At 43.1% G+C, this 26,703-nt stretch overlaps 1 protein-coding gene across 1 annotated transcript; it reads right to left on the minus strand.

Annotated features, from left to right (window-relative positions):
• Positions 1–37: 37 nt before the first annotated feature.
• On the minus strand, positions 38–16,496 carry LOC118096647 (lysosomal acid lipase/cholesteryl ester hydrolase). The gene is made up of 10 exons (XM_035138710.2): positions 16,290–16,496; positions 15,169–15,295; positions 10,077–10,194; positions 7,564–7,762; positions 7,304–7,413; positions 5,939–6,075; positions 4,660–4,800; positions 3,915–3,986; positions 1,576–1,647; positions 38–863 (listed from the first exon to the last, which is right to left on the minus strand). The coding sequence occupies exons 2-10, from the start codon at positions 15,286–15,288 to the stop codon at positions 630–632; spliced, it is 1,203 nt and encodes a 400-aa protein (XP_034994601.1). The 5' UTR covers positions 15,289–15,295; positions 16,290–16,496; the 3' UTR covers positions 38–629.
• Positions 16,497–26,703: the final 10,207 nt, after the last annotated feature.

Raw genomic sequence — 26,703 nt, forward strand, 5'->3', positions numbered from 1 at the left:
CAGGTAAAAAGCCCGCTCAGCGCGGCACACCCGTCGCACTGAGCGGGCATTTTACCTGGAGTGAGGCGCGTGGCTTTGGAGGCGTCGATTGTGGGGCAGGGGCACGGCCCCGTGTGACACCCCCTCCAGGGCGGTGTCCGGGGCGTATCGCCCCCCTGCCCCCACTTGCTCCGTCCCTGCTAGCAGAACCCAGTGGTCAGGGATGAGGGGAACTGTAGTCCAAAAAAACAGCAGGCAACCCAAGTTTGGGAAGCACTGTGCTGTTTTGCTATATATGTAACATGTAGCAACAACATAGTTGCACCAAAGGAAAACATCTAACTAAATATCTCTTAGCTCCCAGCCTTATTAAACACTTGCCAAATTACAAAGGTATTGCAAAGAAAAGAGGTTGTGAGAGAGGGATCTCCAAAGCAGCATTGAGTGTGGTATATAGATTTTTCTTCATCACCATCTCAGTTATTTCTATGTACAGTTGCATCAAAGATTATGGATATCCCCTGAACAAGAATATGAATATTTTAGCACCACCTCAATTGTCAACTCAATTACAGCAGTTCTAATTGCTTTATCCATGATCTCTGTGTACATGCCCTCCTTCACTAAGACTTCCGAACATCAGTGATGCACTATGGATACTTCTTCATTATCTCTATGATCTCCATAAACATGCGCTCAGGTGCATCAATTCCCCAGATAAAATCTAGGTGGCTCCATTCGGGAATATGCTTTTCATAAATGAGGTTAGTAATCCGTGGGCGTAATAGCTTTACATCATTTGGCTGTGCAAACAAGTCTTGCCCTCCAGTCCACATTGCGATTGGTATTTGAATATCTTCTATCCTGTATACAGGAGGTGTTGCCTGGGGGATAAAACAGCAACAGTAATGACCGCTAAAGACTTCCTTTCAAGCAGATGATGTAAAAAACAAGGCAACCCATAAAACAAAGTATGACTATACACAGGTTGCTTGTAACTTCCCTCTGGCCAGGCAACTTGAAGCAATATAGTATGATATATCCAGAATCAAGATTATTGGGGTATTATATATGTAACTGAACCATTTTCACAACCAAAACTCAATTGTTAGTGGCGTATAAACTGTGTCTCAGCACACTGTATTTCTGGAAACATATATAGTTTTTCATAATCTACCTCTCAATTATTACACTTGTAAATTGCAACTCCCGCCAAACGTTATTCCACATTATGTATACGGTAGTAGTGTAAAAACTAGGGAAATAAAACCTATTTTAAACTATTTTTAAAAACATTCAGTCAACTAGCAAGCAAAATACAAAAAACTGCAAAATACCCCCAGTTGCATACAACAGAATGTTTACTAAAATAGTGTATAAATTTGAACATACCTGAGAGAAAGAAATGGACTTTAGAGAGCAGCCAAAAATACGCGAGGATGGGGGCTGAACTTAGCTCCCTGACATAGGCATGGACATAAAACTAATGTGGTCCCTCTCTAATCTGTATTAAGTGGGTGGGAAATAGTGTCAAAAAAGTTTCCACGTGCAATATACCTATCAGAGATGTTATTCTGATTTCAAACACTGCCCTACCTGATTGTACTTCTCCATATTCTTTTCCTCTGAACCATGGTCATATCCTTCAAATCGTTTTTTCAGATGCATCTAGAAATAAATTGTGCATTTCGTTAAAATGTATAATTTCCAAAGATGCAAAAAGTGTGATATGTAGGATTTTAGCAATCTTGACAACAGCCCTGTAAAACAGACTGCTGTTATTTATCCCTATTCTTTAGATAGATTGCTATAATGGTCTCATTATTAATATCCATCTATAATCATTTCATAGTTCCAGAAAACATTTCTTAAAGCAACTATGGATTAATACACTGCTTCTTTAAAATGTTGCTTTATTTCCACATGAGTACATGGATGGAATCCCATTGCATTCTTTTCTGGGAAGTACTAGATAGAGTCAGATTTCATGCCCCACATGAACCTTTCCCTGATTCCAAACATCGGAGGAAGCTGCTTCCAGCCATTCTGTAGATAATATGTGTAGATAATACACAAATAATAAACATCATGCTGTGACAGAAGAGCTAGAATGATTGGCAGCATGGATGGCAGGATGTTTGGCAGGATTGGCAGGATGTTTGGCACAGTTTAAAGCAAGTAGAAAGTGTGGGTTGGAAAATGACGGAGATAAGTGAATCTGGTTGTGTGGGGGAAAGTCAGAGCCCAAGTGAAAGTGAGATGGGAGAACTACAGAAAGTGAATGGGGAAGAGTTGGGTTGGCTGATTCAAAACATAGAATAGACAGGTTAGATAAGAAAACCAGATTTCAAAGAACTGACCTGCCAAATTAGCTACCAGGCTAAGTTCAAGGTGCTGGTTTGGTTCATAAGACCCTACACAGCCTTATCTCCAAAATGTTGCAAAAGACAACCAGATAAAGAAAATGCCATAGTGGGAAGAGTGGGAGGAGGGGAGCTGGACTTGGCTAATTCAGAGCCGCAGGGCTAGAATCTTAGCAACACTCTCCAGTTGCAGGGCTCACACTGCTTCTTAGAAAAAGTTGGGGGCATTTGTCCAGACTCTGTTTTGTCCAGCCTTTGATTTCTCTCTCTCTCCTCCCCCATTCCCAATTAATCCCAGATTCCTGTGTCTGTGTGTATATGATGTTTGATGTGCGTGTCTTAGTCTTATGGTTACATAGGTAGTAGTGTCACACTTTCCTTATGCCCATCCCTCTTATTGGTCCTACTTTTTAAGGTAAGGTTTATTTATAGCTGCATTCTGCTTCATGTACTTCTCCTTATTAGTACTTCTACCTTGTATGTATGCATGTATGTATGCATGTCATCCACCCATGAGGGTGGGGCGAGCCTCTCCACCACGTGGAGCCTCTTTGCTGCCTCCCCCTCAGCTGTAGGGCGGCTGAGGGAGAGGTGGTAGGCAGAAGCAAGTCCCACGCTGCCATTTCAGGCAACGTGGAACCTGCAGGTGCATAAGCCACCACGTCACTCCTAAAAAGTTTCGCGAGGCCATTAAAAAAAAAACCCCACCTCATTTTGTCACACACACCCCCTCAGTGATGACACCCGGGGTGGTGTCCCCCTTCCTCCGTTACTGTGCATGTGTGAGTAAGTCTTGTGAGCAAACTGCACACAGTCCAATACATATACACAACAGAACAGGGATGGAGGTGGTACTGTGTTCTAAACCACTGTGCCTTTTTGGGCTTGCCAATTGGAAGGTCGGCGGTTCAAATTTCCGCGACGGGGTGAGCTCCCGTTGCTCTTTCCCAGCTCCTGCCTACCTAGCAGTTTGAAAGCACGCCAGTGCAAGTAGATAAATGGGTACCGCTGTGGCCGGAAGCTAAACGGTCTTTCTGTGCCTTCTGGCTTCCGTCACAGTGTTCCGTTGCACCAGAAGCAGTCTTAGTCATGCTGGCCACATGACCCGGAAAGCTGTCTGTGGATAAATGCCTGCTCCCTTGGCCTGAAAGCAAGATGAGCACTGCAACCCCATAGTTGTGTGCATGTGTGAGGGCTTCAGTCATTTTAAAAAAAATTGGGGGGGGGGGAATTGTAAAGCTGGCTAGCACAAAAGTCCTTGCATGGAGCTACCACCTGAAATTTCAATCACATATGGGGAGGAAATCCCCAAACAGGTGCATTTCCCCCCTGCATGCCTCCCACTTCGTCTCAAGTTGGCTCAGGGTGTGTGTGTGTGTCAAGAGAATGGAACCCATGGAACAGCTGGGGGGGGGGAGAGAATGGGGATCATTTTGTCTGGTAAGCCAAAATGCTTGTCTTGCAGATCAATTGACATAGCACTATGATGAATTCCTTCAATGAAAAATTGAATAAGCATAATATTTGAATTAGCATAATTGAACAAGCATAATATTTGAAAATTCAATTTACCTGTTTCCAATGAAACATATTTTGCACAGATGTTCCAGCAGGAGAATGGGCTGGATACATGTCCATTCGGCTCTGAAATAAAACAGTCCACATGGCTGTTCTTCTTGTTGTTTCCAATCCAACAACAGGAAGTACCTCACATGTCACATGTGCCCAAGCAAATGCATGTTTTCTCATCATAAACTCACCTAGGATTGCAGGGCTAGTTTTCAAGAGAAAGGATCACCCTGCAGGGGCAGATGGTCTTGCCATGCCCTTGCCACTTCAGGGGATTGGGTGTGTAACATATAAGCAATGACGACAGTATAGTGACTGTGCATAAAGCTCCAGGACCAGGTCCATGCTGTCTGTCCGGCATCTACCCAGCTCACTGGGAACCTATTTTAGTGGTTAGTGGGTGGTAGCACCATGTTTGAACGGGAGCCAAGCTCTGCTCCCATACCCAGTGGCCACCTGCCATTTTGATTTACCTAAATTTTAATGCCCCAGCCCATAAATCTATGAAATTAGTGTGAGTGCTTTGTGTGTGTTCTGGGGACCATCAATAACACTGAGCCAAGGGCACCCTGAAATCTGGTGCTGTCCCTGCCCACAACTCTTTTGTTGTTGCTTTTGGTATGTGTCACGGTTCCAGCTCGACTCCCAGGGTCATCAGTCTGTTATGCTTATTCCTAACCTACGTAGGCTAAACACAAGCTCCCCTAAAATTTCCATTAAGTGTTACAAAGACAAGAATATAACTTACCAGGTTTAAATTAGGGATGTTATATCCAGCCACATAGGAAAGAACATTGGCACAAAATTTAGGCTGATAAGTGCAAAACCTAGCGGCTGGCTTTCTCCATCGCATAGCGTAATGAAAAATACCTTTCTGTCCAAATATTGCCTGAAAAATAATATATTTGAAATTAGCTACCACTAAACCAAATCAAGATCAACATCCTATTCTCAGAGAGTCCCATTGTTTTGGAATGTGTATGGAGGCAGGAGGGAAAGAAGTCTATAGTGGTTCCTCAGGCTGCTGCTGCTGCAAATCTCAGCAGATCCACCTTTGCCTCCAAGCTAGCAGCAGCAGTCTGGGTGGCCAGCAGATGCCCATTTTGCAACTGGTGCTGCCAGGATGTGGAAGAGGAGCCAGCCAAGCTGCATCATTCCATAACACTTAAGTTCCTTACCCACTTCCTATGTCATTATGTAGCATAGCTCCCTTCCTATTTCTTATTAGCATCATTTCCAAATAGACAGAGGTCTGCTTAAAGTTCTGATGCCACAAGTCCAGTCCTGCTGCCAATGAGCAGAGGGAGGGAGGCAGTTCCAAAGCCCTAGAAGGAGAGCCCAGATGTGCTTCAAGCACCTCCTGCTCTTCAGCTCAGGTTCCTCTCAGGGCCGTTCCGCTGCTTCCAGATGACACCTCAGCTGGAGCTGCTTCACAATTCCCTCAGTGGTACTGTGCTTGGGAGGAAGAGCATTTGCTGTGCAAACTCTCCTGTCCACACTGGGTAGCGGAGAGCTCCAGACCTACAACACAAACCAGTCTGCATGCCTTTTCCTGCTTGCATTGCAAATGTCAATGAAACTGCAGTAGGACCAGCAAATATGGCAGGTTGGGTTGGACAGGAGAATAACTGCTGTGGGTGGGGATAGTGGCCAGAGTGCTGAAGGGGCCCCCAGAAGTCCCTCATACATGACAGTGCCACTTCCTGCTTTGCCTCCTCCCACCATAGATCTAATGGGACACTCCTTAGTAAATTATAAGAAACTGTTACAACACTCTTAGTGCCTTAGGGAAGAACAGTGGGGCACCCTGAGTTTGGCAAACAAATGAGAGCAGGGGTGATGGCGCTAGCATATACACGTGTGTGTGTGTGTGTGTGTGTGTGTGTGTGTGTACACACACACACACACACACACACACACACACACACATATGGACTATGAATATAGATCTTTACTCAACTCTGTGCCTATATGATTGACTTATGAACTAATCTGTGCTCATATAAATAGTGCCCAGAAAGACTTACGTGCAGGATCTTATCAGGAACACGCGATAGTTTTATGACTGGGGTTGTGCAAAATGTCACTGTGGTTACAGGTGCCAAAGCAAAAAATACTTTGATTCTTTCAGCCAGTTTTGGCCAAGTAGAGAATCCTATGAAACCTGAGGAAATAAAATTTATCCTAAATCAGCAAGTTGTCAATTTCTTCAACTTTCTAGAATACGCATAGCCCTTGCAGTTGATAAAAATGTAATTGTCTTCCTTCATGTTGAGTGCCTTTAGCTTTATATTCCACTCCTGTTGGGCTTTTTAATGGCTAGTCAGTGTCTTGGGGGGGGGTGTTGAATGGACATGTTAGTTTATGCTGGTTTTCGTAATATTTTGTACTGTCTAAAATGGAATGGAATGCCTGTTTTTGATCTGGTTTTTAAAATGTATTATGGTTTATTTGTGTTCATTTCTGTAAGTCACTTTGGGAAGCATTTTGACTGAAAAGCAAATTATAAATCTTTTAAATAAAGAAGGGGAGCCTTGCTAAATGCAAGGGGGTGGATAACTCAGTTCCACTTGTTGCTCTGCCCTTTTTAAGTGGGATGATGTGCATTGGTCCATGTGAGGGCTGTCTGAGATTCCTGTCCAAGACTGTGAAAAGAGACGCTCCTATCCAATGTAGATTGGGGATAGGGAACCTGTTTCCTTCCAGAACATGTTGGACCCCATCAGCCCCAGCCTGAATGACTAATGGCCAAGTATAATGGGAGTGACAGTGTAACAACAAACACTATGGGGGCCACAAGTTCTCCATCCCTGGTATGAACAGTCCTGAGCTATGTGCATCCATGGTTTGTCTCTGTATCAGGCAATTTCCTACTGAACTAGGGGTGGGAAAGTGGATCCTGCTGTCAAGTTAGAGATTCAGCATTCCCACTCCCCGATATGGCACACTTGATGTCAGTGATGTCGAGTTGAAAACTGCATCTGCAAAGGAAGAATCAGGAGCACAGATTTTCCCCTTTCTTCCTCTACATCCCTGCATTTAAATTAAGCCATGGCTGTAGAGGAAGATTCTCTCTTTGCAGCCACAATTTGAAAGCAAGTTGTGGCTCTGGCTTCAAAGGACAAACTGGGAGTGTATTCCAAGCGCAGTGGTTCTTCCATTCCAGCACTGCACTTTTTTGAATCTGGCACCTTTTTGGCCTCAGAAAAAGGCACCCAATTCAAAAAACAAACAAACACCCAAATCATAGCAGAAGTTGGCTGTATGCTGTGCTCCCCCTCTGACAGCTTTGTTTCTTTCTAGACCTGGTTTTTCTCAGTGTGTCATTAGAACAATAGCTCCACATCCCATTGTGATGCTGATGTGAAAACAGCCTGCATTCTGTAACATACCGCTTGTGGAGCCTTCAGAATGGCCTATGTAATATAGTTGTTCCTGCCCAGTTTTATTCAGAATGAAGTGTATAACAGCTGGAAGGTCATAGTATCCCATCTCATGAAAACTAGAGAGAGAAATGCACACAATAAAGCAAGCATTTGTGATGTAATTAGCATTAGCAATGGATAAACAAGAGGCAAGGATTAGCACAAACCAAAGAAAAATATCTACATGGATCATGTGATGACATAATCTACCATCTTTGTTTTCTTACCTAAACTCCCAGAATTTCTTCTCATTTCTGCTCATTGTTTTATGATTTAAAGACCAAGGATTTCCTCTGCTGTTTCCAAGCCAAACATCATACCCAGCGTCAGCCAGTATGAAACCCAAACTGTTGCTGGGCAAGTTCGAAATCCAGTGGGTAGCATCTCCAACCAAAGCATGTTGCAAAAGCACACTGGGCCGTGGACCTGTAAAATAGTAAGAGATGCTTTGTTAAGGGCCTGTTATATTCTATATAAGGGACTCCAATTTTCAGTGTGGAAAGGAAACAATTTGACGTATTCTTCTTTCTAACTTATTTATTCATACCCCACCTTCTTCCTTCATGATGGGTCTCAAGGCAACTTACAGATAAAAACAAGAACTGCTTAAAACATAGAAAAATAAATCATTACTATACAATTAAATATTGATACAATTATAAACTACAGTCATACTTCGGTTTAAGTATGCTTCAGTTTGAGTACTTTCAGTTTAAGTACTCCGCGGACCCGTCTGGAACAGATTAACCCACTTTCCATTACTTTCAATGAGAAAGTTCTCTTCAGGTTAAGTACACTTCAGGTTAAGTACAGACTTCCGGAACCAATGTGTACTTAAACTGAGGTACCACTGTATATGCATATATAAAATCTGTTTAAAACATACCAGTAATTACAAGAAAAACCTCATGGCACCAGCCCTTTCATTAAAAGCAGTCAATTCCCAATTGCCTGTTGGAACAGATTGACTTCACCATCTGGTAGAGAGACAGCAAGGATGGAGCCTCTCTAGCTTCCCTAGGGAGTTCCAGAGTCTGGGAGCAGAAACCAAGAAGGCCCTCTCCCATGTCACCACCAAACATGCCTGTGAGGGTGGTGGGATGGAGAGAAAGGCCTCCCCCCAAAATTGCAAAACCTGGGCAGGTTAATATAAGGGAATACCATTTTTTTCCCAGATAGCTTGGACCTAAGCTGTGTAGGGCTTTATTAGGTCATATACAGTACATTGCATTGCATTGCTGTCCTTCTGCCAGCATGTGTCACTGAGGCCAAATCAGATGTCTCAAGGAATGGGCACACTTGGCACACTAGCTTTAACTGTGCAAATGCACTCCTGGCCAACACAGAGACCTGAGCATCCATGCTTCCAGGAGCATTCCCGAATTGCGAATCTGTGTCTTCAAATGTTGAATCCCTATTCCCTGTTCTGCCTTCGGACTGACCAAGAGTACCCCTGTTTTGTCTGGATTAAGTTTCGGTTTGTTCACCCTCATCTATTACTGATGATAGGCACTAGTTTAGAACCAAGATTGCTTCCTTAGATTTAGGTGCAAAGTCAAAATAGAGCTGGGTGTCATCAGCATACTGGTAACACCGAGCCTCCGAATGCCGGACACCCTCTCCTGGCGGTTCATGTAAATGTTTAAATAGCGAGTCCCCAGCACCATCTCCTGGGTTTGCCCCTCCAGGAAGGAACAGAGCCATTGTTAAACATTGCCTCCCATCCTAGCAAAGCAACCCAGAAGGATATCATGGTCAATGGGATTGAAAGGCACCGAGAGGTCCAGCAGAACCAACAGGAACACACTAACTTTGTCCAGTTCCTGGCGTAAGTCATCAACTAAGATGCCCAAAGCTGTTTTTGTCCCATAACCAGGTCTGAAACCAGATTGAAATGGATCTTGATCAATCAATTAACTGTCAATAGAAGTTAGCCCAATTTGCAGCTTTACTTGTTCAGCCCAAGACACTTCATTTGAAATGAGTAGATCACAGTGTTCCAAGAGTCCTTGCTTCACATATGGCATGACAATGCATTTTTCCTGTGTTGCCCTTGCAATACAATATCAATATTGCAATACAATATTACAATACAATATCAATCAATATTGCCATACAATATCAAGTATGAACTTGTTTGCAAGCGTCAGGATTATTCCAGCATTGCAAAACAACATCAAACCTGGGGTTACATCAAATGCATTCAACAAACACACAAGACATAACCAGCTGTGCATTCACATAAATAATGCTCTTCAATATATTTCTCACAATATCAAATATTTCTCTTGTACATAATCAACACATAAAGTTCAACAAAGTAAACAGAAGTCCCAATAGATCAGTTCATTCATAAAGTCCAAATATTTGCTAGTTTGGATTCCACGAATGTCTTTGTACATTCATTAAAAAAAAATCCAAATGGGAGCTTGCTACAGTTCCACAGAATCTTGAAAAGGACTTCCAGAATAATGGCCTTGTTTCACCCTCCTGGGCTTCGTCAGTTGTACATATTCGTATGTAGCATATCAAGATTATGGATCTTATGACAAAGTGGTTGAGCTGCTAACCTTCACTTACCAGATTATCAATGAAGGGACTAATTAATGGACTCAACACTTAATTCCTATTCAATTAAATCATGCTGAATCACACACAGTTGGGATTCGGATGCAAAACCTAGGGTGGGATGGGGTGTGGCTTGTCAGTGTTATGACGTTAGCCTTTCTCATGGCATTACCTTTGTCTGCATCACGGTATCTTCCATGAGGTATTCTGTAGATTGTAAGTATATATCCGTCTTCTGTCTCAACATGATGTTCCTCACTTGGGTATCCATGATAATGGATGATCTCACTCTGGGGAGAAAACAGAAATGGGTTTGCTTGAGGGCATCTCCTTTGTAATTAAGTGCTGTCCGTCCACCCATCCGTCCTTCCTTCTGCCCACCTGTCTCTGTTAGCAAGTAGCACCATCAGTAGGGAAAGTCACCATAGCCGAGTTTCCCGCTTCACCCAAGCAGATAGAAAGCAGCTACAAGGAACTCTGCCATGAGCTAGAGGCACTGGTGGAGAACGAGGAGTGCGGGGGGGGGGGAGCGCACCACCTCCGGCAGCGTGATCCTGGTAGCGTGCCATCGCGGCTGCCCCCCCCGCCCGCACTGGCCGTCACGCCCCTGCAGGTGGTGTGCCCTGCCCCAGGATGCGTGCCACACACCCACATGCTCTCCACCCCCTGGTGCTGCAGCATGAAGCTCCACCACTGGCTAGAGGGAGCCCTGGCCGACAAAGCATCAAGGGAAGTTTTAGCCTCAACCATGACATACGCTCCAAAATTTCTCCAATTAAAATAGGGACATCCTATTCAATAATAATAATAATAATAATAATAATAATAATAATAATAATAATATCCCACCCATCTGACTGGGTTTCCCCAGTCACTCTGGGCAGCTTTCAACCTATATAAAAATGTAATAAAACATTAATAGTTCATCAAATTAATAGTCAAATTCATCCTCCAGGGGATCAACTGCCAGGAACAGCCAGGAGCCCAAGGTGTGGGAGGACATGTGGGCAGAGAAGGAGAAGGAGGATCCAAGAGAAGGGGCCAGTGACTTGTGGGGTGCTGTGCCCCTCGTGGTGGAGGAAAAGGGGAGTCAGAAGGTGCTTGAGGAAGCCAGAGCAGGCAAGGTGGGAAGGGAGGGTTGCCTTGTTGTTCCAGCTGTTTGAGACAGAGCACAAGCATGCAGTAGTAGGTGCCTAAGACAGGTGCGTAGCAGGGAGCATTCTTGTATTTATTTGAAGGTTAGTAGCTGAGGTGACCGAGTGCTTTGCCAATGAAGAACTAAAGATCCTGTTGCTCATCCTCAGAGAATCTTAGAGCTGGAAGTGATCCAAGGGAAATCTAGTACAACCCCCCACAATGCAGGAATCTTGGATGACCATCCAACCTCTGCTTTCCAAGGAAGGAGAGTCCACTACTTCTCGTAAGAGTTCCACTGCTGAACAACTCTTACTGTCAGAATTTCCCCCCGAATGTTTAGTCTCGCAACTTGAAGCCATTGGTTCAAGTTCTACCCTCCAGAGCAGGAGAAAACAAGCATGTTCCCTGTTCCATATGAAAACCCTTAAGACAGGCTTCCTCAACCTTGGCCCTCCAGATGTTTTTGGCCTACACCTCCCATGATCCCTAGCTAGCAGGAGGAGGGAAGGAAAGGGAAAGAGAAGATTTAAAGGGGGGGGAGGTTAAAAAGTTGACATTCTACTAGTTCTCCAAAGTCTTTTTTATATTTTCTCACAAATGATGTGGCTTTCATTACTTCCACACATTGTTCTTTCTTTCCCTTGTATGTAAAGAGAATTTCCTCTGGATGTTCCCACCGGAATGAAAGGGCTTCTGTCAAGAATTTGCATTCACTCCTTTTTTAAAAAAGAATCTTTTTGGGATTTCATTCAAGTTGATAATTCTTTGTTCCTGAATTACCAGTCCTTTCTGAAAGTGGGCCCACACAGTACATTATTTTTGAAGCTTCTGGAACTGAATATCACTAAACAGTCACGTGGGTGGCACTGTGGGTTAAACCACAGAGCCTAGGGCTTGCCGATCAGAAGGTCGGCGGTTCGAATCCTTGCGATGGGGTGAGCTTCTGTTGCTCGGTCCCAGCTCCTGCCAACCTGCCTTCCCAGCGGGAAGATAAACGTCATTTCCATGTGCTGCTCTGGTTCGCCAGAAGTGGCTTTGTCATGCTGGCCACATGACCTGGAAGCTGTATGCCGGCTCCGTCTGCCAATAACGCGAGATGAGTGCCGCAACTCCGGAGTCGGTCACGACTGGACCTAATGGTCAGGGGTCCCTTTACCTTTACCTTTACCTTTACCTTTACAAACTGTCACCTGGTGATTTCTTACTTTTAGCATAGGGTGATTCACTGTGAAAATCATGTGGCAACTGTAGTATTGCCGATTCCACCAAACAAAGTGGTTGAGTGGGCACATCTAGTAGGTAAACTGTTCCCAAGTTCTATTGGGCTTTATATGCTAATTGTAACACCTTGAACGTGGCCCAGTAGCAAACTGGCGACTAGTGAAGATTTCTGAGCACAGGTATTATATGCTAATATGGCCTCACTCCTGCCAGCAATCGTGTTGCACTTGCAGCTTCCAGGTCAAGCGCAAGGGAAGCCCCACAAAGAGTGCATTGCAGTAATCCAGTGTTGAAGTAACCATTGCATGAACCACTGTGGCAAGGCTTTCCCAGCCTAGGAATGGCCACAACTGTCAAACCAGTTGCAGTTGGTAAAAGGCAGTTCTAGATCTAGAACTAGAAGCATCCCCAAACTGTGAACCCGCTCCCTCAGGGTGAGTGCAGCCTCATCCACGGTAGGCAACTGGTTACATTTTCAGACATGGGAGCTTCTTACCCACAGTGCCTCCTTCTTGCCAGGATTCAAGCTCAGCTGTTTTAATTCATCCATTTCACCACTGCATGCTGGACTTCTTCCAGTTCAGATATTATGGAGAAATAGAGCTGCCCTGAAATGACCTCTCCCAATGGCTTCATGTAGATAGCCACCAGATGCTACTGTCTGGACTTGGTCATGAAGGTAGGATTGGAGCCACTGTAATGCAATGCCCCAAATTTGAGTTCCTTGGAGCTGGTCCAGGAGGATACCATAGTCAATGGTATCAAGTGCCAACAAGAGATCAAAAAGGAGCAAGGTCACATTCCTCCTGTCCACACTCTGCAAAGGTCACCCATCAGGGTGACCAAGGCCAGTCCTGAACTCACCTGTGTCCTCCAAGAATGTCTTCAGTTGCTCCACCACTATTCCCCAAAAGGGTATATTGACCACTGGCTGATAGCTATTCTAATCCAAAGCATGTAGACCCTGTTTCCTTAGGAGAAGTCACACCACTACCTCTTTCAATGCAGCAAGGACTGCCCTCTCATGCAGTGTAGCATTAACCACACTCTGGACCCAACCAACCAATCAGCCCACCCCTCTGCTAGATTTAGGATGGACAGGGGTCAAGGGGGCATGTGGTTGGATGCAACTGCCCTGAGATCTAAGAATAATTTCACCTGCAATCAGGTGAGACTGATTCACAAAACAGGGGTTGCAACAAGTGCTGAGTCAACATTACTCTGGAGTTGAGAAATCTTATCCTCAAAGTGCATAAGCCAGTTTATCACAGTGGGTCTTTGAGGGCTCCAGAGGTCCCTCCCTCACACTGGGCCTCAGTAAGCCCCAGATCATCCAAAATAACTCCACCAGCTAGCTACAAGAGGATGCAATACGAGGCTGCAAAATGAGCGTTTTCGCTGCCTGTATCACCTCATAGTAGGCAGGATTATGTGTTCTTATTGGCTGCAGAGCAAGAATTGTGCTACTGTATGGCTAGTTTCATGGCCTGGAGCTCCTCAGATTACTAAGGAGCTGCTCGGGCTTTAAAGTGCTGAAGAGGACACTCAGGAGCCTAACATGTCAACTGCCTGTTTTATCTCCCTGTTCCATCAGAAGATCAGGGCTTCAAAGCTGGATCACCAGCTTTTCCCCTGGAAAGTATCCCAGAGCTGCCAGGAACATTTCAGGTTCCACTCACTCTCTAACAGCAGGTCGTCTGAGCTGAAGATCTCTGAGTATGCATGTTAAACGTTTTTTTCATGGGTTTAACTGAAAAGCAAATAAGCAACCAAGTAAATATAACTACCGGTAGGTGGCTGGGAGCTGAGTAATTTACCAAAGGGTGGTTGACAAAATTTTAAAAAGAAAGAGCAAGGTTTCCTTTTCATTGGAAAAATATGAGAATAGCAGTGTTGTGCCAGAAATTCAACTGTAACTTCTAATGATCCATTGCTGTGTTGCTAGCGATTCTGGAAGCTGTGATGGAACTGTGGGGAGTTACTGTACAGAAGCAGGAGGGAAATGGATTTTGAGATTACTGTAGATTGTGTGCATGTGTGGCAGACAAGCTGAGGATTTGGCAACCAAAAAGGCAACTTAGGCTACTCTCCCCACCCCCATTTTAAAAACTCGGACATAAGTCTATACTGCAGCAATCCAGACACTGATTGCATAATTTTGCCAGCTCCCTAAGGGGCATTATGTACCCAACAGAGGCATGGTCTTAAATCCTTGACAAATTTCCTTGTTGCTTGGCACAAAATCCTACTGCTTAAGATAGAACTAGTCATTTCCCCCCAAAGTCTCAGTATATGTATTCTCCCAGCATAGAATCATCTAATATCCAAAAACCTCTCCTTTCACATGGATTTGCTGAGAACAAAGTGTATTTAAGAGCTGAGTTTTAGACAGAAAGACCAGGTACCTATGCTTCTGATGATTCAAGTCTGGATTTAGACTACAGGACTGAAGGGGGTTTCTGTTGCTTCAGGATAAAAGCAGGTATTGCATTTCTGCTTTTTGGTCAGAGTTCCTTTACAGATGCAGCTGTATTTCTCACACCACTGTGGAAGGTCTTGTGGTCTACTGACTGAGCCATCTCTTATTTGATGCCCAATACCCTTGGAGTTGTGTCCCCAAAGTCCTGGATGATGTCTCCTCTGTTACTAAGCCTTTCCTCAAAACCTACCTAGGTTAATCCCTTAATTGCTATGCACTGCATTTGTAGGTCAGTCTGTAACCAAGCCTGTGCCAATGTGTGATGGGATCACCCTTCCCCGTTTATTGCTACCCATAGATACTTACTATGTAGAAGTAGTAGTATCTGAAATAGCCCCTAGTACTTTGGCACAAGCACTGGTGATTCCTTTTTATCTCTCTTATTTTAAGGACAAAGAAATAGCAGTCAAAAGTTCGTCTTACTTACAACATTCATAAAACACTCAGGATCCACTGTATCTGCAGTCACAGGTTTTTCTGAAGCTTTGAATTCTTCTGAACTGTAAATTCCTTGGCACAAATATGCTGCTATAATAAAGCCCCACATCTTCAACCTGCATAACAACAACAACAACAGTAGTAGTAGTAGTAGTAGTAATATCATATGTGGTTCCTGCAGATTTAAAGCAGGAATGGTGTGCCCACAGCTTTTGGTTAAATAAAATTCTGAAACCAATGTAATTCCCTGGTGGACCCTTTTTGACATAAAGAAGATGTAAGAATGTGTTGGAAATGGGAGGATGTAAAACAGATAGGAAAACTATGACCTGGTATAACATGCGATCAGAGCATCATTTAAAACATTTTCTCTCTCTCTGAGATTCATGCTGAAATATATATATATATATATATATATATATAATCAGTTGGACTATTATGTTGTTTCCCAGCATTTCCTTTCCTTGCTCAAACAATGGGAACAATGGTGAAAACCACACCAGTTCCTGGTAGCTTTATCTGTGGTGAGGGGGATGTGTTGAGGGACTGGTAAAGTTTTGGATCCTTCAGATCCAAGTCTTCCTCTGGTTTGCCCTCAGCATGTCCCAGATCTCTCACCAGGCACCAGCTCCCTCTTTTTTTTAAGGTCCTTCTGATTTTACAGCTCCAAAATTAGTAGTCCAGAGGCCAGGGAAGTTTCTGTGGTGGTGTGTAGGGGAGCTACAGCATCTGATCTCGCTCTTTTAGGTCGACTCTCTCTCTCTGCTCTTGGGGAGGGAGATCCAATGGTTCCTATGGCCCCTGGGATTTCAGAGATGTAGCACTACAAGTCTCTGTTTTCAAGACCTGTGTAGTTCCACTAACAAAACTTCCAAATCATTTTCATGCATTGTATGCATATAGCGGTTCTATAAAACACACTCCCCAAAGGGGGAGAAGTCTTCTGTTCACTATTCCCAGAGCACTGCCTCATCATCAAGAATATTTCAAAAGCACCAACTATATTTTTGTTGATCAGAGTAGCTTCCTTTCTCCAAGCCTAGAACTATATTTCCCGGAGTATAGTCCCTAAAAAGGAAGGAAATGTATATATACAAAGAGACTACTCACCTAAAGCAGGATTCTCACTCTTCTTTGTTACAGTTGCAATTTTTTATTTTGGACTAGAGTTCCCAAAGCGCAATTGCTAACGTTATTTGGACACCTTAAGTTATTAGGCGAGTTTGTCGTCCTCTCTCAAAAGAAGTGCAGAGACCCGACTGAGCTTCGCAGAAGGGTTTATAGAACGGGAGTGTCCTAAAAGTTCTGGATGAATAGCAATCCTCCCAGAAGGTACATCGGAGGGTTGCTCTCCGCCGCCGGGCAGCGTCGACGCCCACTCCCCCGCTCCCGGGATTAGGCGTGACTCGGGAGCGGAGCTACAACCAGGCACGCTCCTTCTGGCGCGGAGCCAGGCACCGGTGAAGGAGCCTGCTGTGGCGCCCCCACCAAATTGCGGCCGGGGCCACTCCCCTCGGCTACCACCCAAGCCCTTTGAAGAGACCCAAAGCAGTTCTTCAAATCCCACCCAGTTAGCGACTCATTATTAGCTCCTTCATTACTGTATGTAAAGAGTTCAGTACAGCCCACAGAGACTGCGTGCGAATGTCGCTATATGGCTGAGAGAGCCTTAAGTGGATTTCATGATGCCTGTCTAAAAATACAACATGCGTTTGATCGCAGTCGGCAAGCAGGACAAAGCGAAGGCAATGGAAATGCTGCCTCTCCCCTTTGCACCTCACGATGCTAATATCACATGAAACTGTCCAATGATGTGAACTATCTCTTCCGCTTTGTGTTGGCATCCATCTGCCTTGAGAAATAATGGAGTGCGCCGCTGGGGCTGAAGTCAAGCCACTGGGTTAGCAGCACTGAACTACGGCGCAGACCACAAGACCCAACTATTAGTCTCTCGCAGATGTGGTCCAAAGGAAAGCAGAGGAACCCATTAGACACCAACTTGGCTGCAGGTGTTGCCAGAAGGAAGTGTAGAAGGTGCCATCCAACCGTCTTAGGGACTCCACTCTGGATTTGTGTAGGGCAGGCACCCCCAAAATGCAGCCCTCCAGATGTTTTGGCCTACAGCTCCCATGATCCCTAGCTAACAGGACCAGCGGTCAGGGATGATGGGAATTGTAGTCCAAAGCATCTGGAGGACCAAAGTTTGGGGATGCCTGGTGTAGAGTTTGTTTGCTCCTTAGCCTTTTCTTCTGCCAAAGAAATATTGCAAGGCAGCAGAGCTTTAGGACCAGAGTTTTCCTTCTCCTAGGTGGGTGGCAGATGGGGCTCAGGTTGATTATTTAATAATAATCAATTCTGCAGATGTATTGAGGACACCTGGTAGCAGATTTGTTTGCGATGACTAAAAAAATTGAGTCGATGCTGGCATGTTTTGGCACTGGGTTAAGCCTGTTGCTTCATCAGATCAATGATTTCATTATACATGCGTTGAGGTGCATCCAAGCCCCAGAGGAAATCCAGATGAGACCATTCCAGAATGAATTGGGTGAGAAACAAGGTTCTTAGTTTGGCTGTTGGGTCTGAGAGCTGGTCTTTTCCTCCAGACCAAACTGAAGTTGGCACAGACCTATCTTCCATTTTATATAAAGGAAGGTGGAGGAGGGTGGATGAAATAGAAAGAAACCTGTTGAATCATTGCCTGACGTTTTTCATCTTTGGGTATACAAATGATTATGAGACGGATTCTCTTCCCTCTGAATTCTCATCATTCTTAGTGATGGGTGGTGTGTTGGGTTAGAGACATGTAGCTTTCCTCCCAATACCAGTGTTACTACATGCTGCCAGGAAAAAGCTGGAGTGGGTAGTGGCAAGGTTTGGACTGACTGCTGCTGCCCTTTATCTCTTCGTCTGAATCAATTTTAGGACTCACCTCATTGTCCATACCAATAATTCATCTTTACCAAGTAATTTCTCATCACAGAGTTTCTTGTCTCTTCCTTCCTTCCAATGATGCCCAGCCTGCACTATGTGAAGCTTACTCTTTTAATGCTATGGAATTTAACTCCTTTCCCATTTCTGCACTTCAGTTTCCATTCTCTAAGCTCCTTTACCTGGCAGATCGTTCAGTTCCCAAAGTAACCATTTCTTTACCCATTACAGGCTCTCACAACTCAGGGTCTTTCTCCCACCCTACCCTAAGGGACCTACAGATTAGTAGATAAGGATTTTTTAAAAAATACCTAATACATACTGTACAGTTCTCCTTGGACCAATATTTTTGGGAAATGATTAGCAAAGCTGGGAATGCACTACGAATGGTTGGCTTCAAAATCTACCTTTGCTGAAATATTCTCCCTACTCAGGTTCACTGCTCCTGTTACTCTGCAAAAAACTGAGTCACTAGCTATTGTGCAAAACCCACCCACCCACCTCTTCTTCCTGCTAGTATCCAATGACACATCACTTCAATTTTCTAAACTTTCCTGCCAGCAGTATTTTGATTGTCCAATGTTCTTTACTGTGTTACTGCTCATGTACTTCATTTCATAAACTGGCTAATTTCACCCACTATGTACTTAACAGTCTGCTCCCTGCATGATATATATTAGTTATCATGTCAATAAGAAGCACTTGCCTGCTTCAAGTGCTTTCCAGTTTTCAGTTCTTGGAGGATGAGTTAATGGGAGGGAGTTTCCTTCGGTATTAAAAACTGGTTATATGGAATTACACCATTGTAATCCATTGTCCTTAGTGCCAAGGGGAATTCCTATTACAATTCCTGTTGACAGTTGTGTAAATAGATCCTGCCCAACCTTCTTTTCTCCTTACTTTTCTGCTCCAAAGGTTTTCCTTTTCAATAATTGTGAATTGCCCTACCTGATTGAGTTTTTCCTTATTCTTGGTCTCATCTTCCCAGTCAAAACCCTTGAATGGGAAGCCTAGTAGCAAAGACAATGAATGAAATAAAGCATTGCTAGATTAAGGGCTAAAAGAGATGCTGAATTGAGTTGTTACTTGTGTTTTATAGAATGCCAAAATTCTCTGACACTTAATTCTTGGTTTCTTCCCCTGCCAGATAAATCTTGATAGTGCTTTTTGCCAGTCTCGAAAACATGACTGTTTCTCTACGATAGGTAGTGCTTGAAATAAAAATAACATTTTTGGCAACACATTCATCTTTATCACTGAAATACGTCCTAACAAGGACAGCTTCAGTTTTGACCATGTTTCTAAGTCTCTCTTTACTTCATTCCACAATTTCTCATAATTGTTTTTAAACAATTGTATATTTCTAGCTGTCATGTTTACCCCCAGGTATTTCACCTTTTTCACAAATGTCAGACCAGTAGCTTTTTGTAAATTCTCACTTTCCTCGAAAGTTAAATTTTTACTTAATACCTTGGTTTTCATTGTATTTAATATAAACCCTGCCAGCTCACCGAACTCCTGTATTATTTCTAAGGCCTTAGGTACACTTTTTTCAGGCTCTTGCATTGTTAAGACCAAGTCATCAGCGAAGGCTTTCAATTTCCCAACTTTAATCCCTATCACCTCCTCTTCCATACTAATCCTTTCCAAAAGTACTTCTAGAACTGTGATAAATAACAAAGGGGAGAGTGGGCATCCTTGTCTTGTTCCCTTTTCAATCCTAGTCTCTTCTGAAATCACTCCATTCACCACAATCTTGGCCTTTTGTTCGGTATATATGGCTGACAAACCCTTAATAAACTCCCCCCCCCAACACCCATCCTTTCAAAATTGGTTATCATAAACCTCCAAGAAATGTTGTCAAAAGCTTTTTCAGCATCAATGAAGACCAATACTTCCAGCATCTCTAATATATCAACAATATTTCATATATTATCTTTCAGATGTCTGTTGGGTAAAAACCCTGCCTGGTCTTTATGAATATAATCCTTCAATAATCTTTTCAACCTTGATGCCATAATACTTGCAAAAATTTTGTAATCCACATTCAGGAGTGATATTGGGCGGTAATTTCTCATTTCTGTAGCGTCTGTATCCGGTTTTGGTATCAATGTTATAAAAGCCTCTTTCCATGTATCTAGTGCCTTCTCTCCTCTAAATATACTGTTGCATAGATCTTTCAATGGTTCAACTATCCAATCTTTCAAAATCTTATAGTATTTTGCCGATAGCCCATCCGGGCCTGGTGATTTACCTATTGATAATTACTTTATTGCCTCCTCCACTTCTTGTTTATTTATTTTGTGGTTCAGCGAAGCCCTTTTCTCCTTTGATAATTTCTGTAATCCGTATTTCCCCAGTAATTGATCTATTTTTTCCTGTTGTTCTTTATCTTGTTTGTATAATTTTTTATAATACTTTTGAAAGGCTTTTCTTATCTCCACTGGGTTCTCTATTGTTTTATCCTCTATCTTTATACTGGTGATGGTGCTTTGTTTCTGTCTTTTTTTCAATTGCCACGCTAATAATTTTCCACATTTGTTCGCAGATTCAAAACTTTTTTGCTTCATCATTTTTATTTTCCATTCAATCTCTGAATTTGTTATTTGCGTTAACTGTACCTGTAGCAGCTTTATTTCTTTCTGTATTTGTTTATCTTTAGGTTTTTTTCTCAGCTTTTTTTCTTTCTCTTTTAATTGTTGCAAAATATACTCTCTCTTTTCATTTCTTTGTCTCTTCTGCAATGCACTTTGTTGAATCAGGAATCCCCTCATCACCGCTTTACTTGCATCCCATGCTGTTCTTAATTCCATTCCTGTTGTCAAATTAGTCTCAAAATAGTCTTTTATTGTCTTTTGGGCCTTTGCCACTATCTCTTCATTCCTCATCAAAGCATCATCCATTCTCCATCTAAAGGAACCCTGTATATTTATTCTCAATTCCATTAACAAAGCCTTATGGTCTGAAAAAGTCCTGGGGCGGATCTCCATTTTGGTCACCTTGGTTGCCAAATTCTTTGTTATCCATATATAATCAATTCTGGACCAGGTTTGTTTTGATTCTGAGAAAAAGGTGCTGTCTTTTTCCAGTGGATTTTTCAATCTCCAAATGTCCACCAGTTCCAGGTTGTCTGTCATATCGAAGAAGGTTTTAGGTAATCTGCCTTCGTTGGTAATTTTTTGTCTTTGAGCTCTGTCCATCAATGTTGATACTACTGCATTAAAATCTCCCATCAATACCACGGTGTAGTCCATATATTCCAATAGTTCTTCATGTAGTTTCTTGAAAAAGTCTGATTTAGCATCGTTCGGTGCATAAATTCCAACAAATAGGTGTTTCTCTCCCTGCAGCTTAACCTCAACTGCCAAAAATCTTCCAATGTCATCTTTGAATGCCAATTAAGATTCAAAATTTTCTTTCAGATAGATCACCACTCCTCTTTTCTTGACTTTATCCGATGAGATATATTCCACTCCCAATCTTTTATTTTGTAAAATTTCACTATGTGCTCTAGTCACATGGGTTTCTTGCAAACATATCACATCCAATTTTTGTTTTATCAATTCGTGGTGTATTCGGTTGCATTTCGGCCTTGTATTTATCCCATTAATGTTCCAACTTAGAATCCTTTGAGACATGTTGTCTATGATGTTCCTTCAGCTCCTAGGGTGAGATCCACAAATGCCGCTGTGGCACCTTCTAGCTCTTGTCCACCAGTTGCACTCGAAGTCTCTGCTCTGCTGCTTGTTCCAGATGAAGATACAAAATCCTTGTCGTTCTTTTGCATAAATTTCCTCTTCTCCTCTGGTGTTGTGATCTTATACTTCTTGCCTTTGTATTCAAAGAAGAGGCCTTGTGGAAATTCCCAATGAAAGGATATTCCCAATCTTGTCAATGAGCTTGCCAAATCGAGATATTTGGATCTATAATTGAGAAACAGCTTAGGAATGTCTTTAAACAGCACTATCTGTTGTTGTTTTATCACCAGTTTCTTCTTAAAAGGCAGACTCAAGATGAAATCTCTCTGTGCACGGTTTTGAAATTTAATCATGCAATCTCCAGGAAATCTTGAACTTTTTCCCCTCTTGGTCCAAATCTATAGGCTTATTCCACAATCTTGTCCAGTTCCCACTGTAAAGCGAACTCTTCAATGATAGTTTCTCTCAAAGTAGCTCTGTCCACTTCCGGAAAATTCCTGATGCAAATATAGGATTCATTCTGACGTAATTGTAAGAAGGCCAAGGAAATCTGCATCGCTTCCTCCTGTCTCTCTGAAGCCACTCTTTGCTGCTCCAATTCTGATACTCTTTCAGCCACTCCTTGTATATGTGTTGTATTGGTTTGGACGTCTTTTTTCAAAGATGACAGATCCTGGTGAATTTCTTTTATAACTGAAGCATTGGATTTTACCACAGTTTCAAGACTGTCCAAGCGCTCTATCATATGCAATTTAAAGTCTCTCAATGCCTCCAGAATCTGTGAATTTTCAGATGGTGGCTGTTGCAATGATGCTGTTAATGGTTTCCTTGGCTCTAATGGTGGTGGCAGTGTCAATTTCCTTGGCTCTTGTAATGCTGGATCTAATGTTGTCTGTATTGTAGCTGCCTGTTTCGCTATTGCTCCTGGCATCTTCTTTTGTTCTTTAGGAGTTTGTGTGCTCTGTAAACTTGGTATTGAGCCTTTTCTTCCCTGGGTCCCAGCCATAACAACAGCTGGGTTTCCAAGGTCACACTTTGTCTGACTAGGCTCAGAGACTTTGTATTTTTCCCAAAGCCTCCTTGAGTAAAATTTTGCAGCAGACGTTATATTCTTGTTCAGACATCACAATGCCTGTCTGTTGGCTGGGGTCTCCGCTTTCAGGGAAAGCAAGCGGCAGAAACCAAGTCTTTTAAAAGTCTTTAGGGCTCAGTCCTTTACTTAAATTACCTCCTGCCTTTGCCCTTAATTGGCAGGGGCTTTCTTCTCAAAAGGAAAGTGGGTTTTTTTGCCAATTCGCTCACAGCTGTAGAGGCTGTAATCGTCTTCAGCGCTCTCCCACCAGCGCTTCCGGGAGGACGGACTTCCAAATTTTAACGTCCTACCCTAATTCCTAATTTAAAATACTCAGTCCAATTAAACACTCACAGTTAATGGGAGGGAGTTTCCTTCGGTATTAAAAACTGGTTATATGGAATTACACCATTGTAATCCATTGTCCTTAGTGCCAAGGGGAATTCCTATTACAATTCCTGTTGGCAGTTGTGTAAATAGATCCTGCCCAACCTTCTTTTCTCCTTACTTTTCTGCTCCAAAGGTTTTCCTTTTCAATAATTGTGAATTACCCTACCTGATTGAGTTTTTCCTTATTCTTGGTCTCATCTTCCCAGTCAAAACCCTTGAATGGGAAGCCTAGTAGCAAAGACAATGAATGAAATAAAGCATTGCTAGATTAAGGGCTAAAAGAGATGCTGAATTGAGTTGTTACTTGTGTTTTATAGAGTGCCAAAATTCTCTGACACTTTTAAAATTTGCTGTTTAGTTAAGGTGTAAATCACTAAGAGCTTTGTTTAACTATAAGTGGCATATAAGTTGTCCAGATAAATAAATAAGTATACTTAATTGACATTCACACTACTTTCAATATGACTGCAGCTCTAGATACACATGTCTGAGAATAATTCCCATTGAACTTTTGAGCAGACATGCATAGATTTGCAGTGTAAAAGTCTTACCTGGGTTTGCAAGTTGAAGCTATAAAGGAAACTTGCACAAAGGAAACTTAATTTGCTAAATATATTTTTATCTAAATCAAATAAGTAAGACTGTATCTGTCAACCCGAATTTGTTTGGAGAAGGATCCTTTGACTCTCAAGTTAGAGCTCAGAATTGCTTAGCCGTTTCTGGATATTGTTGATTGTTTTGCCATTAAGCACTTTCCTGCACTCTATTAAAAATCTGCCTGTTAAAAGACTATTAAAAATAGTCTGCAGTCCATTAAAAGTATGCAGGAAAGAACTACTAAATGTGTTTTCTGAACTACTTCACCAATTTTGGCAACAACAAAATTTTGACACAGGACAGAGTGCGGTCCACTATGAAAGGCATAGTACTTTTAGGTTCTTGACACCACTTTCTGTCAATGAAATGGGATGATAGAGGGGAGAAAGTTGGGAGTGGGGAAAGCCTCAGCTGTCCCTGCTGTTGTCCCTGTGACCTACAGAGAAAGTAAGGGAAATGGAGAATGTGACAGAGAGACCTTGGGCCACAGTTGCATAGCCATGGGGGCCATGGCCCTGAGCGCACAAACAGGGGGGGCGTGAACCAGGTGCTTCCCCCCCCCCGATCCCCTTCATGCCCTGACAGTGGCAGGGGCTGGAGAGCACGGGGCATGAAGATCACCTTCTGCGTGTCCCGCTCCTGCCTGGCACACTCAACAGCAGCTCCCCCTTCCCAGGGCCAATCCTGACACAAGGGCAGAGAGTGGCTGTGGTGCCCAGCCGCAACTCCTCCTTCCCTGGGTCAGGAAGGACAGCGACTATAGGGTGTCCAGCTGAGGCTCCTCCCCTGGGTCAAGACTGACCTGGGGGTGGAGAGAGATTATGGCACATGAGGAAGCTCCTGATTCCTCGCAGCTGGCCCGGCAGCTCCAGCAGAGAGAGGAGAGTCCCACTCTGCTGGACTGGGGTGCGTGAGCACACCCCTGCGCTGGTGCTGCAGCGGGCTCCCTCCATGCACCTTTGGGGGGGTGCGCCCAACCTGGGTGCTATTTACCTATGCTCTGCTGGTGACCCAGAAACCAATGGAGCTGTGTGTGGAGACTTAAGAATTAGAATCTGACAGTCTGCTTCCACTGTGCTGTATTTGTACATTTGTAAATAAGCAGATACGAGAACATTTCTGGTGCTGTGTCATCCGAAGGAAACCAAAGTAGTGCCTCCCAGGACTTACCTCAGCCCAGGAAAAGGAAGAGTGAACAGCTTAACACTGTTTATATCAATGGAGAATTGTCATCTCCCCCCGGCATAAATGTGAAATCCAAGGATTTGCACAGCTTGTAGTATGTACGTATTACTGCATGCAAATCCAATGAATTGTGCAGAACTTCCTCTCAAAAATACATATTTCTAATTGCATTTTGTCTCAGAATGCTATTTAATTGCATATACTTTTCAGCCACAAACTGTGTTGAAACATCCTGGAAAAGCGAAAAACATTAGTTCTGGGCTGCACATGAGTCTTGAAGGCACAGATTTGGTTAAATTCTATTAGAATTCATAAAAATAGTTTTGCAGGTGAACAAGGAAGCAAACGGAATGACTGAGTTTTGCCTGTGTACATGATCTTTCTTAATTTCTTAAACTTCTTCATATACATGAAAAATGTATATGAAAAAATTGGCTAATTTCCCCCCTTTTCATAGGGGAAAGAATAATAAAAAGACATACCAGAACTACAGTCTTAAACCTTATTATCAACTTTTTGGATGGCACTTACCATATTTATATTTTCTGTGTTATAGCCACTGAAAAAGAAGACATTTCCATAAATGCTATTAAAGAGTCTCCAACTACAGAAGGTACTAACTATCCATTTGAGCAGTCCATTCCGGGCAAGAAATTGCCTTTTGCCAAGTATAACTTGTAAAATACATCAAGAATGGTCTGTTGAAATATTTGACTTTTAGCCTATTAATGCCTTCTCCAAATTTTGTTGCCATACTGATGAAGCAGACTTAATAATCACAGTCCTTTACATAGAGTACTTTCCCCTACATCATCTCAGTAACCTTTAAGTGTCCTGTGTCACAGCCAGCCGGATGTCTACACCAACTCTGTACAGTTCACAGAGATTAGCAAGCTTGGTTTATGATCCTGGGGATGAGCAGGTACTGGAAAGAAGAGACAGGACATACCGTGAGGAGTCTTTCTGGAAGGCGAAGCAATTTTATTGCAGGGCTTTTGGAATACTTAATTCTAGTCACAGGAGCTAAGGGAAAAAAGCATTTTGATCTTTTGAGCCGAATCTGCCATTGTTGAAAATGCTATAAAGGCTGAGAGAAATCAAAGAGACAAGGTCAATGACAAATAGAGGTTAAAGAAAGTCAGTAGTATAGAACAGAGGTCTCATCTTCCTATAAACTAGGGTGAATCCAAGATCCTGAACCAGGCATAGGCAAACCTGGCCCTCCAGCTGTTTTGGGACTACAACTCCCAACAGGAACAGTGGTCAGGGATGATGGAAGTTGTAGTCCAAAACATCTGGAGAGCCGAGTTTTCCTGTGCCTGAACTGGTTCAGATTGACCTGGGATTTAGCTGGATTGGGTGGAGTCAGCCACAGATGCACCCAGAGTGAACCCAGATTGGCAAAAGTGGGGCAGTCTGGGCAGCTTTGGCCAAGCCATGAGGTAAGTTGACCTGCTGCCTCAGATGGCAGAATCCACAGGGGCAGCAGATCCAGCTTCCAAGGATTTCTTCCTGTTCTTGCTCTACTGAGTTCAGTGTGACTTGCTCAAGCTATACTTATACACACACACATCACATCCTGTTCTAAGCTGTTGTTAAGGTTATTCTGAATCCAAAGCACATGTCATTTCTGAAAAATAAGTCATGTCAGACT

The sequence above is a fragment of the Zootoca vivipara genome, chromosome 5 (assembly GCF_963506605.1).
Source record: "Zootoca vivipara chromosome 5, rZooViv1.1, whole genome shotgun sequence".
Classification (NCBI taxonomy): domain Eukaryota; kingdom Metazoa; phylum Chordata; class Lepidosauria; order Squamata; family Lacertidae; genus Zootoca; species Zootoca vivipara.